General features: G+C 40.7%; 2 protein-coding genes across 7 annotated transcripts in view; one reads left to right on the top strand and one right to left on the bottom strand.

Moving 5' to 3' along the window:
- The first annotated feature begins 740 nt into the window (after positions 1-740).
- On the top strand, positions 741-11,193 carry LOC134660976 (sodium- and chloride-dependent neutral and basic amino acid transporter B(0+)-like). Of its 2 annotated transcripts, XM_063516862.1 has the most exons (16): positions 741-853; positions 1,276-1,453; positions 1,881-2,009; positions 2,733-2,859; positions 3,276-3,339; positions 3,424-3,512; positions 4,593-4,688; positions 5,961-6,090; positions 6,601-6,747; positions 6,819-6,909; positions 7,568-7,723; positions 8,359-8,422; positions 8,497-8,601; positions 8,703-8,775; positions 9,524-9,724; positions 11,029-11,193. In XM_063516862.1, exons 1-16 carry the CDS (start codon positions 788-790, stop codon positions 11,191-11,193), a joined length of 1,881 nt encoding a protein of 626 aa, XP_063372932.1. In that variant the 5' UTR covers positions 741-787. The 2 variants fall into 2 exon arrangements, with proteins under 2 accessions (XP_063372932.1, XP_063372933.1); XM_063516863.1 differs by lacking the exon at positions 8,497-8,601.
- A 2,885-nt stretch (positions 11,194-14,078) lies between these two features.
- Positions 14,079-22,504, bottom strand: part of LOC134661377 (protein ECT2) — a 43,978-nt gene continuing 35,552 nt past the window's right edge. For 2 of the 5 annotated variants that reach the window (XM_063517425.1, XM_063517428.1), the window contains 13 exons: positions 22,222-22,471; positions 21,785-21,900; positions 21,478-21,602; positions 20,665-20,835; positions 20,451-20,566; positions 19,982-20,142; positions 19,440-19,580; positions 19,191-19,320; positions 18,821-18,975; positions 17,817-17,927; positions 16,624-16,722; positions 14,911-15,057; positions 14,079-14,335 (listed from right to left, as the gene is read on the bottom strand). In XM_063517425.1, the coding sequence (XP_063373495.1) occupies positions 14,207-14,335; positions 14,911-15,057; positions 16,624-16,722; positions 17,817-17,927; positions 18,821-18,975; positions 19,191-19,320; positions 19,440-19,580; positions 19,982-20,142; positions 20,451-20,566; positions 20,665-20,835; positions 21,478-21,602; positions 21,785-21,900; positions 22,222-22,471 (1,851 nt within the window). In that variant the 3' untranslated portion in view covers positions 14,079-14,206. The remainder of the gene's footprint in view (positions 14,336-14,910; positions 15,058-16,623; positions 16,723-17,816; positions 17,928-18,820; positions 18,976-19,190; positions 19,321-19,439; positions 19,581-19,981; positions 20,143-20,450; positions 20,567-20,664; positions 20,836-21,477; positions 21,603-21,784; positions 21,901-22,221; positions 22,472-22,504) is intronic. The other 3 variants (XM_063517423.1, XM_063517424.1, XM_063517426.1) reach the window with 3 other exon arrangements.

The following is a 22,504-nucleotide window of genomic DNA, read 5'->3' as shown; positions in this document are numbered from 1 at the left end:
TTTAGTGAGTATTCTTTGGTTTACCTACTCTTGAACTGTCATATACAGCCTGTGCGGAAAGAGAAGAGTCGTGGAATGTATACATTCCACGACTCTTCTCTTTCCGCACAGTCTCTACAGGTGGCCCATTTAGATCGGTCAGTATGGGAAAATCTGAAACTATAAGACATACGACGATCTCTTCTTAGGAACCATGTCATCGATTTTAGTAACAAGAAAAACTGCATTCATAGATTTAAAAAAATGTATACTCAGCTCGGGAATCGAACCCGGACGTTTTGAAAAATAAAACTAAAATTATTTCTATTTAGATATCGATTGTGTAGGTCTTAAGCAGTAAATGTTAATATGAAACATGATGTCTGAAATGAATAAAATGCATTTGTTTTCATATCCTTTAATTTATTTTAGTAAGTTTTCGACATGACCACCATTTTTTTCAATACATTTTACATAATTTTTTTAAATGTATGAATGCAGTTTTTCTTGTTACTAAAATCATATATATATTATACTACTCTTTGATGGTTACTAAGAAGAGATCGTCGTAAGTCTTATAGTTTCAGATTTTCCCATACTGACCGATCTAAATAGGCCACCTGTATATTATATGTACTACTCTTTGCTTGAACCTGACATATGAATGTCATGTGAAAGATACCTTCAAGGAGTGAAGTAGGTATATATTAAGGTACCTTTATGACACTGACATTACATTATTTTACATTACATTACAATATTTTGGATTGATTTGGCGTTGCGAAATTAAATCTCAAAATTAGTAATCATGGCACAAAGGACACCTCATCGTAATTCCATGGACACAATTCTTACATTCGACAATAGAGACAATGTAAGTGTTGTTTAATATTTTTGCATGCCCCAACCTTGTATTGGATGTTAGCATTCTAGTAAGCTAGTAAGGTCCCATCAGTGATGCTACTTGCCATGTAGTAAAATAATAATGATTAAGTAACTACTTGGCAGGTGGAAAGCTCTCTAATCAGAAACGAAAGTTTAATACTTACCAAAATTTTGTTGTTTATGTACAGCACATACAATTATGTAAGTTAGCAGGCCAACCTAGATCAGAGTTAACCGCCGGCTCGGCTATTATGTATGACGCGCCGCCACTGTAAATAGTGGTTTACATCAAACTGCAAACAACATACCAAGGGACATTGTGGTAATTAAAATCGTCTCGATAAAAGTACAGTCAACATCAGGGATTACTAGGACTAGACTAAAAATTGTTTTAATGATTGTACATATTAGCAAAGCGAGTGGTCGGTGGAATGGTCGACATCGAACGTGCCGGGCATGGACATGGCGGCAGGCACGGCGCCGCGGCGCGACCGCGGGCGGCGGCGCCTGCGGCTCAGCGCGCTTGCGCTCTCCTCCTGCCTCACCATGCACTGTCGGGTCGTAGGACCCGCGCTCACCACCGGCCTCTGTTCGTATTAAATATAACTTATTAGTTTACCTATACCTACCGTGATGGATATAACCTTCAATTTTGACATCCTACTCTCTCGTCACCCTTGCTTTACACGATTCCGTGTAAACGCATCCTTGCTATAAATAAAGGAAGAGCGTTTTTAAAAACTGAAAAAGTAATATATGGACGGTAGACGGTATATTAAACACACTACAGAAAGCGTGCATGTAATATTACTAGGGGGCAGCACAGGTGCCCCGTATTGGCACTAAGTGAACCTAAATCCCATTTGTCACGTTGTGGCAGACCCTCCCATGCGTACGCTCTCTGCACAGAATGTATTCAAAACTATTGATTATAATATGATTACTTTTTTACGCTGATCACATAACTGTGTAACGTAAAAAAAGTACCTAAGTAACTATAACTTGTGACTGCACAGTGTACTACCTGTTCTTGGTTGCGGCGGTCGTGGTCCTAGCCAACCCGCTGCGGCACTTTGAGGTGTATCTCGGCCAGTGGAGCATCAGCGGCCCGGGGCGCGCCTTCCGCGTTATTCCTATGCTTGATGGTAAAGCTTACCACATACTTATTAGTGCCGCGAGTTCGCTATTGTATGGATATTTATAAAATTGCCCTTTACCGGCTGTAAACGGCGGGCTGTACGGGACTTTACGTCCGCTTCCTTGATTAAGTTAGTAATTTCCCACTGTAGAATTAACGAAACTTCTCAGGCTAAAATCGTGTTCCACTAACAGTAGGTACCTACTACCAACTTAGGGCCAGTTCACCAACGACTATATTGACGGACTGATCAGTGAGCACAGCATCTCGGCAGTAAACTATGAAGTTCCCCATAGGTGATAACTTAATAAGTAAGTATATAGTATACGTTATATGGCAAACGTTTTAAGGGTGACATGACGACATACGGTTTTGTGCCACCGACCCTTAGTCAGTAATAGTAGTCTGTGCGGAAAGAGAAGAGTCGTAGAATGTACTTATGGGCTCCCTTACCTACATTCTACGACTCCTCTTTCCGCACAGGGGGCCGATTTATGAAATTCGACTGGTCGATATCGTGTATTTCGTTCAGTAATATCTCCAATAGTAGGCATTTAAATTCTGCTAATCGAATTGAAAACGAGTGGTCAATGGCACTAGATTCCCAATTTATATCGCTCGTATTTCAAAAATCAGCATTTCGTCGATTTTCGAGTGACGAAATCGAGCGATCGAAATTCAAAAATCGGCCCCCTGATTCTATAAACCTATTTTTTTTGATGCTGTGTAGGTATTGGCCTGGCAATGTGCATCACCTCTATTGTACGTGCAATCAACTATTGTACCATGGCTGCAATAACCATGCTTTACGTGGTTCACTCTATGTCAGATTCCAAACTTCCCTTCACTTATTGCAGGTGCGTTACTTTTACTCCTTAAAAACATTTGTAAGAACATTTCTAAGAGCACTCTGTACTTGTAGCCTACAGTTATGATTCAGTTTCTGGCTTGTAAAGAGAACACAGATTAGGTAGGTATTAGATGTACATTTTTTTGTTAGCTCTATTTTCTAGGAATAACAATATTCAGGAAAAAAGGCAAACTTCTTATTTGTTCTTTTTCAATAGGTATTTAAAATTGTGGCGGTAATTAGAATTACTTTAAATTCAATAATGATGTGGCTAGCTGAATCGTTCCCCTCATGAAAACTATGTCGCTTGTTTAGTAACATCACACCTTCATTGCAACCTTATTTTATAAAATGAGTATTAGTTAACGTTAATTTATACTTATTAAATAATTTATCATATACCTACCTAAAACTTGATTTTAGAAATTGGGACTTACAACCGTACAAACCAACGATAGAAAATACTTCAGTCTACGCACTTTCGGGGGTAAGTATTTGACTTTGAATTTTAGAAGGGTTAAAATCACACAGCAATAACGGCAAATACCTACATTATTAGTAACATTTACAGAGGCGGTTTATGGAGTGCAATGAGAACAGTAAAATATGCAGATACACAACCGTGGGGTTGCGCTTTCGTGCCTGGCGTGGCGGAGGAAGGTGTTAGATATAATATTTACTTTGCTATACATTTCTTTGTTTTTACCTACATACGAGCCTCGGTGCAATGAAGTTCTTCCAATGAAATATAAAAATCATATATATTTTAATATTGTTTTACACCACGTAAGAAAGAATGAGCGCGCCGTTCAGCACTTCTTTGTTTTGTGTTTTACACTAATCAACATGAAGTCAGCTGGCAATTAAAACAATAATCTGGTACCAAGTAGGTACCTACAGCCGGCAAAAATAAGGGATTTAAAAAAATTACTTTTGATGGTAGGTAAATACACACATGGATAAATTTAGAGGAACGCAAAAAAAAGATGAATTACTAATTTTGAAATTACTTTAGGTGCTGTAGGTAATCCCGTAATTAAACCTTTTTAGGGTTCCGTACCCAAAGGGTAAAAACGGGACCCTATTACTAAGACTCCGCTGTCCGTCCGTCCGTCCGTCCGTCTGTCACCAGGGTCAGAACTTGGATGGGTGACCGTTTTTTTTGCTTGTTTTGCTCTATTTTTTGTTGATGGTGCGGAACCCTCCGTGCGCGAGTCCGACTCGCACTTGGCCGGTTTTTTTTTATGCGTTCCTCTAAATTTGCCCATGAGTATTTATATTAGTATAAACTTAAAGTATAAACATTATTAGAAAATGCTCTGACTAACGAGAACTTATGGCATCGGGGCTCGTATAAAATGATGTATTAGCGTTACACCTTTAAATATTTGCACACTGATGCAAAATTTGAGTTGTTTCCTCATGTTGGTCGGTAGAATTGACATAAGTCATGATGTTGAATTATTCATATCTTATGTAATATCGTTCATTTGGATTTCATTTGTAATGTTTTATAGTTAGTATTTTTCTCGCGTCGATGTCATGAAAAATGTTGTGTTTCACTCGGAAGCAAAGTTTGTTTAACCCTCTCGTGCTTTGAAACACTCGCAACGCTCAAGATTCCACTTTTCGAACCAATCGCTACGCTTCGTGGTTCAAGTTTGGAATCTTTCACTTGTTTTGGGTATCAATATTGGCACAACAACTTTACTCCCTTGTAAAACAAATAACAATTTTCAGCTCACAAGGAATGAAGTTCGAATTACTAAAATGCAACGAGACATATCCTGGACCATATCCTTTTTTTTATAGTCCTCCTCCTTACAACTACTTTTAGTAAGTGGTCGTTATATTAATTTATTTTGTTACTTTAAAATGTTTTTCACCACGCCAACTGGTAAAGGCTCTCTTTTGATTATTCAAATACTATATATATAGCAAATATAAATAGCAAAGTTGCATTTTATTCACAGGTGAGGCAAAGTATTCAAATGCAAATTTGGAGTAGTTTTCTTATGTTTGCTGGTAGAATTAACTTTTAAATGATGATTTTGATTGATAAATATTTAATAACATTCATTTGGATTTGATTTTGTTTAATATCTTACGGTGAAAAATGTTGTGTTTCACTCGGGTCCAAATTTAGTTTAACCCTCGTGCTTTGTAACCCTCGCAACGCTCAAGATTCCATTTTTCGAACCACTCGCTACGCGAATCTTTCGCTTGCTCGGGTATCAATATTATCAATATTTACACAATTTTCAATCGTGGCTGAATGCCGGACTGATCTGTCCTGCCTTTTAAAGGGGCCCACTGATTACGTCCGCCGGACGATATCGGCCTGTCGTCAGTTGTTCGGTCGGAGCTGTCAAATTTTGCTTTTAACTGACACGCCGATATCTTCCGGCGAACTGATAATCAGTGGGCCCTCTAAGGGGCCGACTGATGATCAGTCCGCCGGACAATATCGGCCTGTCAGTTAAACGCAAAATTAAGGTAACAGTTCCGAACAACTGACAGGCTGATATCGTCCGGCGAACTGGTAATCTGTGGGCCCCTTACCCTGCCAAAAAATTACAACATGGTGGACGAACGTTTGAAATGTCACCGTATTATAATTATTTCGTTTAAAATTTAGGTGTTGTTCGCAAGTGTGATGAAAAACATTGTGTGTAACTCCAGGGGTAAGAATATCGCAAACTCGAGTCTTTAATTCATTCCAGTCTGCGGCTGTCGTGAATCTAAAAATCTCGTTTGCAATATTTTACTTACTCTCCTCGTTGCACAATGTAGGTACTATTGTTTAACAAGGGAACTAAGTTGTTACTTTACTTGATAATATCATATAATATTTAGATCTGAGTAAGCGAAAGATTCCAAGATTCAAAAAGAGAAATCTTGAGCGATGCCAGGCAGGGGATTTAAGGCTCACTACTCACTAGTGAACCAGAAGAAACTTTTCTGCTGAGCTAAAAAAAATGTTCACCTCACCAAGTCACCACACATCATTTAGAATGTTTTCGCCTGCTTCTGTCTCAATATTGCTAGGAGGGGTAAACGACAATTTTGCTCCCTTGTTAAACAATTAACCATATTGTGTCTTATCAGCTTGGAACTAGTTCGGATGCCACTGACTTATCACTTTGGTGCCTTCAACATACCGTTGCTTATATGCCTGGGCTGTATTTGGGTGTTAATGTGGTTTCTTATGATTGCCGAACGCGTGAGGCATCGTAGGGTAAGTTCGATAGTCGTTGCCAGTGCCGGCCCGAGCCCTTGATCAGGGTAGAGCGAAATCGGGTTTTGGCGCTCTTCGTTGAAGTTTTCATGTTTCAAGCGTATTTCCACCCCCTCGCCCTACTCGCGTCTTTTTAAACTATTTTTTTCTCATTTGCCATTTTGGCGCCCCCCTTGCCATCCGGCACCTAGAGCGGCCGCTCCACTCGCTCTACCGTAGATCCGGCCCTGGTCGTTGCTATTAATAACCAACTTCAAACACGATACCAGAGGAAAACAACCACTTGCATATTCATATAATAAATTCAATTTTTATTATGAAGTAGGTTTATTTTATAAACAGTACAAGAAGAAGAGCATTTTTACGTTGACAAAAAACAACTTCGATCTAATTGTAATACCTATCAAAGGTATTCAAAAAATACAGTAGGTACCTATGTTGGTTCCTAATAGATATTAGGATACCTGTATATTTAAAAAAAAATCCTGAATCGTTAACTTTATATTTCAGTTAGTGTGGAATAACTTGTATCCCTGGATTGTGGTAGTGCCGTGGATCTGGGTGGTGTGTCTAGCCGTGGTCGCCTCAATGACCGTGTCGGCACCGAAGAGAGTTATAAAGCAAATTTTTAAACTCGGCAAAATTGATATATTCTCGGTTTGTATTGCCGGCACTTTCTGTATATTGTATTTCCTTCTGACGTCGTACTGACGAATAATTTATTGCAGGGTCTGACAGACGCCTTTGTAGTATCACTCTATATTCACTCCGCTGGCACGGGCACGGAAATCATTCATGGCAAAGGGCTAAACCACTATGGTACATATATAACTATTTATCAACATCAACAGTCATCACTATTCATCACAACCAGTCTAATACGTCCCACTACTTACTGGGCTTCTAATATATAGATACTCACCTAGTACGAGTAGGTCTAATCATGATGTAATTAATCAGTAATCACGTGTCTACACAGTGCCGGCCCGAGCCCTTGATTATGGTAGAGCGAAATCGAGTTTTGGCGCCCTTCGTTGAAGTTTTCAAGCGTATTCCCCCCCCCCCCCCCCCCCACACTCGCGTCTTTTAAAACTTTTTTTTCTCATTTGTCATTTCGGCGCCCCCCTTGCCATCCGGCGCCTAGAGCGGCCGCTCCACTCGCTCTACCCTAGATCCGGCCCTGTGTCTACATAACGTTAATTTGTACTGTGAGTGCTGATTTAGAGTCTCAAGGAAGCGAAATAATTGTTCTAATTTAGAACCTTGAGCATCGAGAGCAGAGAGCAAGGGAATCGAAGGCACGAGATGCAAAAAACTTGGGTTTCGTGTACAGTAAGGTACTACTTTTCACGTTTGCAGTGAGGACATATTAATTAGAGGGTAAAAATACAATATATGAAAGGAACGCTCCCCTGAATACATTTATAAATTACGCAATGTGAGTCGAACTGTTTTACAGTTAAAAATTGTTTGTTAGCGTCGGGTCACATCGACCCGCTTCTGAACGCTGACAACGTGTGGCACTCGGGGATCGTGCTGGCGTTGGCGGTGCTGCACGCCGCCGCGGCCACCGTCTGCGCGGTCGGCGACGTGTCACACCTCGACGTGGCCAACGTTTACGATACACGCGAGAGTAATTTGTTGCTACACTTGTAAACTTGTATTTTGTGAATACTGAAACCTCTATAGGTATATAAGCAAGTGTACCTAATACGTATCTAGGAGTTGTCTACCCGTCACGTACCTACGTAAAGATGACTCTTGTCGTTAATTAATTACCTTCTTAGACACTTAAACTAAGTAAAATAAGTATGTACCTATTCTAGAATTCTATCAATAGATACGCACGGAACTTTATGAATATATATGTCATTTTTTGATAAAAAGATAACTGAAGTAATATTTAATTGCAATATTATGTTTTTGACTAAGTAACTAGAAAAAATTAAACGAGGTAGGTATATACTTACAATATGGAGGCTTAATTCTAAATAAGATAATTTATGTATATTAACTTTCTCTACACAATTAGTTAACATATTCATTTTTTATTCCGATAAATAATAAGAGATACCTATATACTGTAAAACGCGCTTTGACCGTAAAATGAGCGTTAAGGCTTCGTCACACATGCGCGTTTTCCAGGCGCGGCTTTTACATACAAAACGCTCACGCCGCGCCCGGAAAACGCGCCTGTGTGATGAAGCCATTAGAGTGGTTCAAAAATAACTCCCTAAATCCTAAATTGTATAATTCTGTGTGTTCAAGGTGTTATGTGGGTGATACCCATGTATTCGAAATGTACTGCGCAGGGTAACTATTCCCATACAATGTAAGTAGTTTCCATTAAAGTACCTAAATTAGAGATTTTTATTTATTTACGATTTTAACAATGTTAATTTTCAGGTCTACCATAATTTTTGGTGGTTTAACTTTTTCGTATATAGTGGTGGCCTATACGTTAATCAAGACGGCATTACACACTATCTTTGAATATAAAGTAAAATTAGTGTAAGTCATATTTGAAGTTTAGTACTTACCTACCATATTTATACGCATGAACCCGGGCTATTTAATTGGAAATTAAATTTGTTGAATTTGCTTGTACTTAGGTTCGTCGAGCAACAGGTGGTGTTGGCTATGATCTGTTCTTGCTTCCTTCTTAGCCTGCCGTATGCCACTTTCGTGAGTACATTTTTAATTTTCAATACCTAATGTCAATGGTGGACTCAACCAAAATAATCTATTGTAAGTAGGTACCTACAAATATAGGTAAATGATCAGCCAAGTGAACGCGGAACAGGAAGTGGATGTGGTAGGCCCAGGCGGATGATCTCCAAATTTTCCTTACCAACTGGCCGGAAGTAGCACTCGTGGATATCACATCTGCATGTTTCCGCCACGGCATAAGATGTGGTGGAATATATTGCAACTTGCAAGAAGAAAAGCCTTGTTTTAACTGTAACAACATGATGTTGTTTTAAATACTGTTGTGTCGCCTAAATGATTTTTTAGTTTTTAAGATAATATTTATTGTAATGTATGTTATTCTGTAAGGTATGTATATATCAGCCTTTGTTGCCTGAAAATAAATTATTTTACAGTACATAGGTATGGGGCTACTTTTCCGCACTAGCGCGTAAAATAGCACTTTTCGTGCGTATGTCGAAACTTTAAAGTGCCATATGTACTGTAAAACGTCGTTCGATACACGTGCGAATAGGTAATTCGCAACTCGTGTCGATTTAAAACACTCCCTTCGGTCGTGTTTTAATTTATCGCCACTCGTTTCGAATTTCCTCTTTTTCGCACTTGTATCGAAAATAACTATTTCATTTTGATAAATTGTACAGTAAACTGTAGAGTTGTGACTGTGACCCCCTGCAAACAAATTTGTATGCAGGGGGATCACTTAGTGAGTGTACATGTGCAGGGCGGTCTAGCGCTATTGGAGAGTGTGGACTCTCTGATGACGGGAGTGGCGTTGCCGTCCGTGTGCCTGGTCGAGTTGGCGGCGCTCGTGTACCTGTACCGCAGCCCCGACTTTCGCTCCGACCTCAATATCGCCACCGAGGAGAACACCTGCAACTCTCGTATTAGCACCTCGTGGACGTTTATACCATTTGTAGTGCTTGTAAGTTTTATTTTTGAATTAAAAATATTTTCCATAATGTCAATATCAGAGTAAAATGGGGACTACGTTTGTATGGAAAAGGGACCGTCCCCTTTCCTCTTTTGACATTCGTTTGATCAAATCGAAGTTCGTAAATTTCGAGCAACTATCTCTGGCACTAGGCGTAATTAGTTATGCCTTAACCTTTTCGACGCCGTGTCAAACATAAAAGCTGTCACTCAGACGCCACGTCACCGAAGTGTCAAATCTGAAATTGAACTTTATGCATATGCACCTAGGTCTATGTTGCTCTGTGGTCTATGACCGATTAATCAGTCTTTGGCGTTGGACCTGCGGTGCGTATATATCGGTCATTGGCGTCCAAAAGGTTAATTGAAATAAAAGAAAAAGATGCCCGAAATTTGCGGTAGGCCCTTGTGAAAGCCATACCGACCGAAGCGACGACGAGTTTATGATTTTCAACTAGGTATAGGGGCACATGTTTTGTAAAATGTTTTTAAGTCAGCCGTACCTATTACTCTAGCTAGTCGGAGCTGGACGCACTGACAAACAAGTATGTAAAATAATCCTAGTAATTAAAAAAATACATCCCATGCAGTTCTAGTAGTAGGTATACCAAATCTTACTTGCAATTCAGGCATTTAGGTACCTAATACCTTTTTTTTTTTTTTTTTTTTTTTTTTTTTTTTTTTTTTTTGTCGGAGTGGGGAATGCTTTTACGCATCCCCCCCGGCCGTGGGGAAGGCCATAATTGGGGGGGTATGTGGGACTCCCTCTATTCAGCCTCCCTCTCCTAGCGAGAGGGAGTGAAAGAGAATACCCACTAAACCCCACTCCGGCGTCTCACCCTCTCAGACGTTGTTTTTGGGGGCATCATGGGGTCGCGCATTCATTCTTCCACCATGCCCCCCGTCTTTTCCCGGCATTAAGCCGGTGAACCCGCACAAAAGGAGGGGAGAATCAGGGACGCTTCTGATTCTCCCCCCAAACGTGTAGGGCCGTGCAATGTGAGCCCCAACCCACTGGCCCTACTGAGGAAGGACGCGGTTTGCCGCAGCGTACTGCGCGCGTCTCCTCCCTCGTCGTCTTTGACGAATCGGGGGCGCGTCCATCGCGTTTTCGCGCTCCCGCTCCGCTGCCTCCTTCTGCGAGATGACCTCCTCGCAGAAGGAGACTACTGTCTTCCATTTTCTCTCGCTGCCCAGCATGGCCGCAACGACGCTGTGCAGCGAGAGATCCGTCGTTCCTATTGCCGCCGTTAGAGCGCGGCGTAAGGTACCTAATACCTACGTTAACGTTTGCAGGTGGTGTTAATAGGCCAAATTATTTCGGTGAGTCAGACGGAGCTGCCGTCGCTCGCTATGTACACAGCGCTGGCGCCGCTGCTGGCCGCGGCGCTGGCCGTGCCGCTGCGCGCGCTACACAACGCCATCGTGTTCATGCACCCTGCACCGCGCCGCGGCGTCTGACACCGCACCGCCGTGATTTATACACTTTTAGAAAGACAGGGGTGGTTTAAAGCGTTTAAAATGTCCTAGGGACGGACATGTGATTGAACATATTCTGAAATAAAAATACGTGTCACTTTTATTCTTTGTAATTCAAAATACGTAGGTAAGTAAAACCTGAATAGTGAAATCGATAGATACAGATTTTTATTGCGTGCCAATTAAGTACCAAGTACCTGCCTAAGTAAGCTAGGTGCATGGACCCGGGCAGGTTATTAACTAACTACAGTTGACAGGCAAGATTTGTATGTACAGAGTCAAAATATATTTTCGCAAACTTTTCTCAAATTAGGCCCGGCATAGGGCGGACACGCCATACATCAAAAATCATTTGCGTTTATATTTGTGCACGGCACGTCTGTACACGCGTCATTGTGTATGTGTGGTTAAGTCGCTTTACTGAGAGAACGCCAGATTCATGTGGCGGGGCGGGGCGGTTGCGTGCCCGTTCTGTATGATAATACTATTACTTATTCTGTGCTACCGGTGCGATGAGTGAAGTGAAGACGATATGTAAAGGAATTTCATACAGCCTTACTCAGGGGTAAGACCTAGCTAGATCGACTTTTTTTGTCCCCAAATGCGACTCATCGGCGGCTTTTATGTGTGAGCGAATGAACCATGGTATAATAATATACTCCGCCTGGTACTCTCTTCCGAGATTCGCGAATGACCTAACTGGCACTTGCCTACGTCATCATGCTGTTTACAGGTTCTCAAACTTTAAAATGTGGGAGATTTTTAACCAACAGTGAAAATTATTTTAACGTCATTAATTTTAAGTTATTCATGTAGAAACATAGTAAAATAAAACAAATCTATACTGCACTTTTCACTCCTACTCTTACAGTTCCGAATAGAGCAGCCAACCATTTTCGTAACAAAACATTAATTACGAAGCCTACGACGTGAAAAGTTTGGAAAACACTGCGACTGCTGACACTGAGCGAGAAGGAAATAACAATTAACACGCGTTCGACAAGGACGGTCGGTCGGGACAAAATGGCGGATTGTCAAATGTGACAGCGCTATCCTGTGTTGCCAGTAGTGTAAACAGAATTACCCGAACGTCTGAAATTTCTTTCGTGAATCGGAAGATATTGCTAACGAATAATTAAAAATGACGTGTTATTGTAAAACTTAAGATAAAATACATATAAATGAAAATTATTAAATTATAAAGAAATAAATTAACTTATTAACCATATAATGTACCCATGTAACATGTTATGTTGAAATAAAGTGGCAATGTTATTGTGACGTAGACAAGTGACACTCTGGGAAGAGAAGACCATGTTTTATTAGACCATGGAATGAACTGTGAAATCTCATCTGAATAGTTTCATGTGTAATGTATCTACGTGCCCTCATTCCCTCTATTCATTTGGGCATAGGTAGTTGATATTTTTGTTAACACTGAAAGTCTTGTTTGAATTTCGGAAAATGAAATGCTTTTTCACTGAAAATAAATGTTTATTTTATCAATCATTTAAATATAATTATAAATATAGATCTTTGTACAATCTATTACGTGTACACACACTGTTGATAAGATGATAGCCTTAGTGAGACTCTTCATAAAACTTAAGATAATAAGTAGTAGGTACTTAGATGAAACAGTAAAGAAGGTGGCTCCTGGCGGTCGGGCGCGCCGCCGCCGCGAGGGGGCGACCGCTAACGACCTATTCGCGGTCTGATATCATATTATATATTATTACTACTTACAATCAAATGCCTATTTCACGATAATATTAAAAATATCACGATATGTACATTATTGTACATATTATTTTGAACAAACTAAACCACCGAAAACGAATACGTTCGACTCGGTAAAATATTCGATTTGTTTACTCAAAGAACTAAACTGACCCCAATCAGTATTGTATACAATAAATAAGAGCACCAGGCGAGTGCAAATAGTAAACCCGACTGGTTATAACAAAAATACTTTTCGATTGAACTACTTCTAGTATTCGATTTCTATACAGGCCGCACTTTGTGACAAGTTATACAGTAATACTACCAAATACTCTACTATATAAAACCCGTGCTATCATTTCAATTCGCTCATATTACAAAGGCACATCAAGCACTCTTTCATAGTCTCGTCCGATCCATAAATATTATAAACATTTTCATTGCCACATCCCTGCTGTTCCTTAACATTATTTCAAATAGCACTGGACTTTTTAACATTGAAAATCAACGATTAAAATTAAAATTTTGTTAATATTCGAAATATGATTAAAATCACGAAGTACGATTTAGGTTCCGATATGTCACTGGTTCCGACGCGACCACCGAGCACTTGTGCCACACACTCACAACACGCCTCATATCGTACATTGTTATTATCTCTATTGAACGGAGACGTTATTGGCTTAATTTAATATTAGCACTGGTAATAAGCTACGCTTCTCGCACTCTTTTATTGCCAAAGTAGTAAATTAACATTTTTTTAACAACTCACTTCTAAGTAAATATAGTGTGAATTTGGCACAAGACGCAAGGTAACATGTTGGACATCAAGCAACTAACGCTACATGAATTCGTTAACACTATGAAGCCGATCCATACAGAGTAGGTCTTATAAAACGATGACAGTAGAGATGTGTTGTCTTATCAATTCGAAGAGTTGATCAGCAATTCTCCGATTTAATATTGTTTGAATGTATCTCCTGATAAAAAAATATGACACATAGTGACAGTGAGTGTTTCATAGTCAACAGTAAAAATTGTTTTATGATTTAGCTGGTATACATACGTGTATGTATACTAAATCATCTTATAATAGATATTACAATCTCGTAATGTTCTGGCGTAGGTATTTAGTTCTCGCCGCGCCTACCGTCAGTATAATGACGAGTGTGAACCGCGTGCAGGTGCTCTCCGTACGGCGAGTTCAACAACATTTAGAAGCCGGAGCCGGAAGCGGGTCGGGCGCGAGTCAGGCGCGGCGCGCGGTGCGCCGTCAGAAGCGGCGCAGCGCGGCCGCCGCGCCGGCCGCGGCCTTGCGCGTCGGCTGCACCGACAGCGGCGCCACCAGCACCTCGCCGCCGCCCGACCCGCCGCCGCCGGCGCCGCTGCTCGTGCCCATCTCCTGCACACAAATCACAATATATAGTGGCTGCCTTAACCACCCGCACTCTTTCAATATTTGTGGCTTTCCACACAGAAGGGTCCTTACCCTTCATGTGCAATTTTGTTGCTTGTTAGAATTTCTGTTGGAGTTTCTTATAGAAAGGTCCTTATTGCACATGAAGCATAAGGATCCTTCTCTGTGGAAAGCCTCATTTAATACTCGAACACGCTTACAACCGGAATTGGCGCGAGTGGCGAAAAATTAAAACACGACCGAAGGGAGTCTAAAATATTGTTTTAATATATGTCATAGAGAAAAATAGTAAGACAAGAGTGTTCACTCCATACATACTCCTTATGCTCAACAACATACGACTTTCCGGTCGGTACTACATCTATTGTCAAGTAGCAGAACTGATAATTCCGCTACTCAATGCTTGATGTAGACACTGAAATTAATAGTCTTTTTGGTATCAAAACTGATGTATGGAGTGAGCACTCTTGTCGTACTATATTTCTCTATGTATATGTACAGTAGGTAGACGTTTGTAGTGTTGTAAAAAGTGGGAGAGATGGAGGCGCATAGGTACTCACGTTGATGTTATTGCAGCTCGCGAGGCGCATCTGCGCGAGCTGCGAGGCGGGCGTGAGGTTGGCCTGCGAGCCGAACGGGGAGATCATGGACGACATGGCGCGCTTCAACTTCGACGGCGTCTTGTTGAACGACAACGCGCGGCCCACCTGTCATTAACATAATCATTTAATACACATTTTTTAATATTATCATTTACATAGATTCGTCTCACTAGCGATAACACGAATCGCTACAAATTATATTACAATATATGCAGAATCACTAGGAACATGAAAATTGAAACCCGCTGCCCAAGCCAGCTATGGCGAATGATGTATTTGTTATTCCATTCCCAGAATAACGAAGCAATGAATTTAACAATAAGCAGTTTTTACCGTAGACTTGCTGTTTTTACGTACAGTAGACTTTTAATTATAAAACACAATGCTATGAAATAAATTCCACCACCAAATTTTGAGATATGCATGGTTGTCAAACGGCGGTAAATGAAAACTTTTTGACGCATGTAACGCATCCGTATATTTTTTAATTCAGAGACAGGGGGCCGACTGCCATATCGTTCGATATTAGCGAGGCCCCAACTTTATCTATTCTCAGTACAAAATTGGAATACTCAAGCCGTAGCCATTTTGGTGGTGGGCAAACTGTGTATGTATGCGTATAAATGTGTGCGAGGAACTGAGCGGCGCCGTCCGCGTACTCGAGGAGCCGAGCGCCGCCGTTCTCGTACGCGAGGAGCCGACCGGCCGGAATCGATGCCCCAACGCCGGCCGTGACATGCGGTTCCTGAATACTTATATGTGTGTAGTCCCACTCGTATTTTTACCCCTTTCATTATGTAGCATTCACAAACTACTATTAATAAAACGCATAAAAACTTCACACTAGAAAAAGGATAGTGGCGAGCCAGTCCTAAATCCTTATACATAAACAGCCTCATACATTAAAAATGGCAGTTAATGACTGAGCCCAGCTAATTTACAAAGAAATGCGTACATTAATATACGTATACGAAGAACGGGGTTGTTAAATAATGATTATGACAAGACATGGACCAACACATGACAGGTATGGCACGCTCACGAAAACTGTTAATAACAAATGAACTAAAGCTAAGCGTTATTTCTAAACACTGACCACCCATAATCGGAAAATGGTTTGGTTAAATGATGGTATACCGCAGCACTGCCCGCCATTTTTTAATTCTACACATCATGTTAAAGTCGGTCCAGATTTAGCGACTGTGCCGCTCGCGCGCCGCACTCGAGCATTACGCAGTACGATTGATACATTGATATTGATACTTTTACCAGAACAAGACAGGAAATAATGTTAAGTTTTAGATGAACTTTTTATATGCCGGAACTCATTCTCATGTCAATTATAAAATTATTTAATGTTTTTGCGATAACTTTTTACTTGTTTTTGCTACTTTTGAAACATTCTCATTTTATGCTGGAACTACAGTAATATAATGTGTAGAAGGGGTGATTTCACTGATTTCAGAATGGCATTACAAAATTAGTGATTTACTAAGCCATAATCACTAGTTTAGTATTACAAACTGAAAATGTTGTTTTACCGCGACGGTATTAAATTGACACGGGGATAAATATTCTGACGGCAGTGCATTAGGTTTGGATGGCGTGTGCGTGCAGTGATGGGTGTGGGTGTGGGTGGGGTCGGGTGGATGTGGACGAGGCGCTTCAGACCTGTGCGAGTAAGTGAGCGCGCAATACCCATGTGTCTAGCAGCCCGCCCGGCCCGCCCGGCTCGCGCAGCCAGCCGCCCAGCCCGGCCAGCGTCTCCAGCTACAACACAACCAGCCCTCCACTACACGAGTCGAGACACACAACTCCACTCGCATCTCACTACTTAATCTAAACTACATATCTACAAACATTATCTTTAACTATCGTTCAGGTGCATAAGCTACTGGTACTAACAAAAGTGATCACAATAGTTGACGAAGAATGTACATTTGTAAATAACAGATAGATACATTTACAGTACTGGCGAAACGAAATAGTTCAAAGTCCAGCCAGACCGATTGTAATGTAATTACTTAGATAATACAATTTGCACATAAGTACTAATTGTTTAATATCCATTGTGTGCCGGAATTCACTAAAATACTTAGCGCACATATAAATTAAGTACCAAGTGTACCAACCATAATTGAAAACGAACCATGCTCTGTGTAACCAGCTATATTTACTCTAATATGTATGAAGTATGTATGACCGTCAATGTTAATTGTCTGTCGAATTCGAACATTGTCATGCCTTAGTTACATTTAACATTTGATAACGATATAGGACTGATTCATTGCATTAGCAATCTAAATAAACACTTACCATCTTGGTTATTTATCTTTTGTTGTTACTAGTAATGCAAGCTAAGCTAGAATACATTTGTAACTTATTATACTATATTTAATCATGCTAAAATACAACAGGGTAGTTGACTAACAGTATATTACTAGTATTTAGTATTTATTTTTAACTTAACCAAATAACAAAGAAAATACATTGAATTTTGAAATTGTTTTCTGATGTACGGTATTCTAAATATGTACTTTCATATTCAAATGATGTCAAGCGTACCGTACCCGCACGTTGTCTCATTTATTATAGGATAACGAAATAATAACAAGTACGAATCATGTATACGCAAACAAAATACTCAGCAAATAACGTATTAATTTCTTTCAATATAAGTAGTGAACACATTATAAATAAATAAGATCGTTTTTTAAAGCTTTTAGCTGAAAGACAATAAATAGTTTTAGCAAAAGTATACCTACCATGTATTAAATAATAAATTAAGTCAAATACCCTATTATCGACTATAAGCATGGGATAATTTATAAGGAGTGAGGCTTGTGATGTGACGGTACAGGTACCTTTATCCTGGTGCGGGCGGCGAATTTGGTGACTTTGGAAAGCGTGCTGAGCGCCAGGTCGCTGGTGTCGATGTCGAGCTGGTGAGACTCCAGCGTCGCCAGGAACTTGTCCTGCGCAGAAACATCTCGATTGTCACTATTTCAACGCTATATCTTGTATATCTCAGACAGGACTGTAACATTTTCTAGTAGGGTACATTTACTATTTGTTTATCTAGTCAATTCCGTGTGCCTTGGCTATCAGAATTACTGCTTTCACTGGAAAGGGTGAGGACCTTTAAGTATTTAGGCCATGTTGTCACCTCAGATTTAAAAGACAACATGGATATCGAGCGTGAACGGAGAGCCCTGTCGGTGAGGGCAAACATGATTGCGCGTAAGTTTGCGCGCTGTACTAGGGAGGTGAAATTAACTCTCTTTAGAGCATATTGCACTTCCCTCTATACGTGCAGCTTATGGACATACTACACGCAGCGGGCCTATGGGGCTCTCCGGGTCCAATATAACAACGCGTTCCGGGTCCTGGTGGGGCTGCCCCGCTTCTGTAGCGCATCAGGGATGTTTGCTGAAGCACGCATAGATTGCTTTTATACGACTATGCGCAAACGATGCACATCTCTGGTGCGCCGGGTGCGGGCCAGCCCCAACCCTATCCTGCGTTTGATAGCCGAGAGGTTTGACTGCCCATATATGAGGCACTGTGACGATATGCATGTTTCTAGAAGTACTTATTATGTATAAACGATGTTGTACTTCTAGAAACATTATTGTATTATTTTATTTTATTTAATCAATCTGTAATTATATAGTGATAAGTGTAAACACTAACATAGCTATAAGTACATACTAACAATATCTATGAGTCAAAGTTACTTGAAATAAATGATTTATTATTATATTACTGCATAAAATATGGAGCCCTAGCCTAATAGATATAAGACTTGACACATATTGTACCTAGAGTGAATGAGCGGACAAGTAAGTAGGTAGAGTGGGATACTCACAGCGTCAGCTTTGCAGACAGTGTTGGCCATCTGCCGGCACAGCTGGCGCAGGAAGTGCGACTTGTCCACCGCGTCGTCCGTGATCATGAACGAGTACAGCTTCTCCTTCAGCTCCTGGTTGCTCCGGCACATCAGCGCGAACACGTTGTGACAATCTACACACACACAAACATCATTCAATTCTAGATAGATAACACAAACTTAACTAAACATAACAAAATATTAACTTTTTGCGTAGATAGATAGATAGTATATCTTCATTGGTACATCTCAGTAAAATATACATCTTACAGAAAACAATTGATTAAGGATAGAGGTAGACAACAGGTGTGGGTAATAAGCAAAATAAATTGTAGCTACAAGATTGTACCTTCTGCCTCTCGAATGTCGACGACACGCTTTACGGTGCTCAGCGGCATAAGGGAGATGTGCCTGTACGGCTTGCTCGAGCCTAGTCGCATTGTACTCGTACCGTTCGTCGGACTCTTACTATTGAAGGCCTGTGTAAGAACAATATATCTCACTGTTATATATAGTAGACATAACATTATCCTAATACATTGCAATGATTTGGTGAAGAATTTTTAAGTACCGTAATTAGATAATAATTAAAACTTACTTTTGATCGTTTCTTGCAAACTTCCATAGTGTCAGTAAATAGGAACAGTACGAGATGATCACCTCGACCGGAAAGCTCTTTCGATAGTTCGACTACTTCGCAGCGAGCTATGAACGATCGATGCGATGATACCAAATGCGCCTGTAAAAAAAACGGTTACAGTCTGCACGAAATTATGTAGCGCAAACTCGTGATAGTAATCAATCAGCAATGAGGAGCTGATCAAATTGTATCGGTTGTGATGTTAAGAATTGAATTTGAATTGTGCGCGTCATGTATTAACGTTAAGTTCATGTTTTGAACACCAACATTTTACATTGGCATAGGAAAGGTTAAGAATGATAGCGAATCACACTGGCTACGGTTTTATCGAGGTTAACGTATGCCTTGGGCTAGGGGCGATAGTGCCCAAACTTAACTAATCGAATAGCAGTAATAGCCGAAAGAGTAGTCTAAAAAGGCCCGATAGATGTCAAGTTTATTGTTTTTAAGGTAGCGACACATGTGACACGTGTCAGTGATAATGGATATAAATGTCGTACCGGACACTGGTCAATGTCGTTGTAGATGTCGAACATCTGCAGCTGGCCCTCCGTCTTGCGCTTGTCCTCGTTGATGTGCGACATGACCTCGCGCAGCCCCGCGAGCGCCGCCACCAGCGCGCCGTGGTCCGGGTTGTTCTTGTGCGTGTGCTTAAGGATATCTGTCCGCACAAATTTAATGCTCTTACTCCGTTTATATCTTACTCGACTAGTAGTAGTAGCGCTATGCAACACTATGTTACACATTTCGAAAAGGCAAACATTTAGGTACCTACAGCTAGCTCGATTATTATTACTCGTATAGCGTAAATCCATGCAACTTTGAGTCTGTTCAACTGTGTTGAATCATTGCCTTTTAGTTGTTAAAATTATGTAAACTTCGGTGGCGGAGCGTCAATAGAACTCTATTCTCACCGGCTTACTTAATTTAAGGGAATTGAAGTCTAACTTGACAAAATAAGGTACTCACCATCAAGTAGTAACCTAATACTGGGTAATCGCTGAACTGGTCTTATTAAAAGTTCTTGTAAACTTTGCCTGCCACACTCTGGTTTGGTCTGACAAATTTTCAAGAATGCATGAAATCTGCAAAAAATTAAGTCACAATAAAGTTGAAAATATAACAGACATAGGTATAATATTTAATTTAGAAGACATGTTCGGTAGAGGGAGGCTGTAAGTACCTAGGGTTCTCACGGTCGCACTGTTGCAGCATTTCCTTGGTGTTCTCGAAGAAGTTGACGAAGGGCGGGTACGCCTTGACCATGTCCGGCGTGTACTTGAGCATGAGGCGGCCGATGCTCACCTCCTCGCTCCAGTGCGCCTGCGTGTAACGCAGCTCCTCCAGCATTCCCCTACAACAGAGTCAACACTAGCGTCATGCTTGTTACACTACATACCTACATACATTACCAAACATTGCAAGGTACAGCCAACAAATTTAATTTACAGTACATCTGGTGCTCCATTACGACACCCTGTGCTATAATAAGCACAAATACGTAACTGCGTCGAAAATTTACAGGGCCATATGTACTGTAAATTGTTATCGTGTTAGCGTGTTCTTTATTTTACGTTCGAAAACATTCGTGTCAGAGTTACGTGGATTGACCCATTTATTGTTTCAATGAGAATAAATGAAAAAGATTTGCAAGTAGATCGATAATGAATAATGAAAGGCTTTTAGTTTTACTTTTTGTTTGTAGAGAAACTCCTTCATACGAATAGCAATATCATTTTAGAGTCGATATATAATTCATGTCTAGTTCTGTTGCATTTTACCCCCATCAAACCGGGGTACCTATGCTTGCTTGCCCATGTCACTTGTATACCTAGTCAACATCTCATGTTTACAATTTTGTAACTTACTCCTTTATAATAACAAGAACAATGATAACATATCTGACATCGTCTGAACATATAACATGCAAATTTATAAGCTCCAATTTCCTCTGTCGACAAATAACGGTTATCGTATTATACAGTTTATAACTTACTGGTGGAGTTCATATATAGGCGGTAAATTTCCAAATATAATTTTTAGTTCTGTATTGTTAAGCAATGCCATTTTGCCATTGCTATTGTCCTCTTCAGCCATGTCCTCCAAAGGTTGCTTAAACATCTGAAAAGAAAAATGATAAAATTATCTTGTTACCCGACTACGGCAAAGAAAAAGGTGCGAAAACAAACAGCGCCAGTAAAACAAAACCGTAAGTTGGGTTTTATTATCGCTGTTAGACTTTTATACAAAAAACTACGCTTTAGTTAGGATATTGTGATTAGATTTGCTATTGACATACTCACAGTTACAATTGTATGCAAAATCCCAACATAATTGGATTCTGTTTGAAGAAGTTCCATAAACACTTGCTGCCTAGGGGACATTAGTTTCCGAACTACATTGTCAGGCACTTCAGATTCTGAAAAAAAAAGAGTTAATATGTCAATTGTAAACTATCATTCAATCATGAAAACTGAGCATCAGGTAGGTATAACATAGCAAGTCTGAGAAAGCAATGGGGAGGCAATTTCAATAGACCATGACGCTGTACAGCCGCCATCAGATATATCGGAGCGGCCAAGGTTTTCACAAATATCTGAACAAGTACTCTAACGCCTTGACAATAGAGGCGTGCTCAGATATTTATGAGCATCTTGGCCGCTCCGATATATCTGATGGCGACTGTACGTAGCGTGCGGTGTCAACCGGAGACCGAGGTGTTAGTGATCGATTAGTGTACCTTCTAGCAACTGTTTGCTGTCGGGTGAGGGCGTGTAGTCGAGCAGCATGTTGCCGGACAGGCTGAGCACCGTGTCGCTGAGCGACGAGCGTCGCTTCTGCAGCGCGGCATCCCCGCCGCGCAGCTTGCGCTTGCGCTGGCGCTGCAGGTGCGCCGGCGTGCTGCCCGCCGCGCCGCCCACCTCGTCCGCGCCGCCGCTCGCGCCGGCCACGCCACCCACCGACGACCTCCGAGACACTTCGTCCAGGTACTGCTCAGATACACACATATTATATTCATATTC

The sequence above is a fragment of the Cydia amplana genome, chromosome Z (genome assembly GCF_948474715.1).
Source record: "Cydia amplana chromosome Z, ilCydAmpl1.1, whole genome shotgun sequence".
Classification (NCBI taxonomy): domain Eukaryota; kingdom Metazoa; phylum Arthropoda; class Insecta; order Lepidoptera; family Tortricidae; genus Cydia; species Cydia amplana.
Note: the sequence above shows the minus strand (reverse complement) of the source record. Positions and strands in the feature narration are given on the sequence as shown.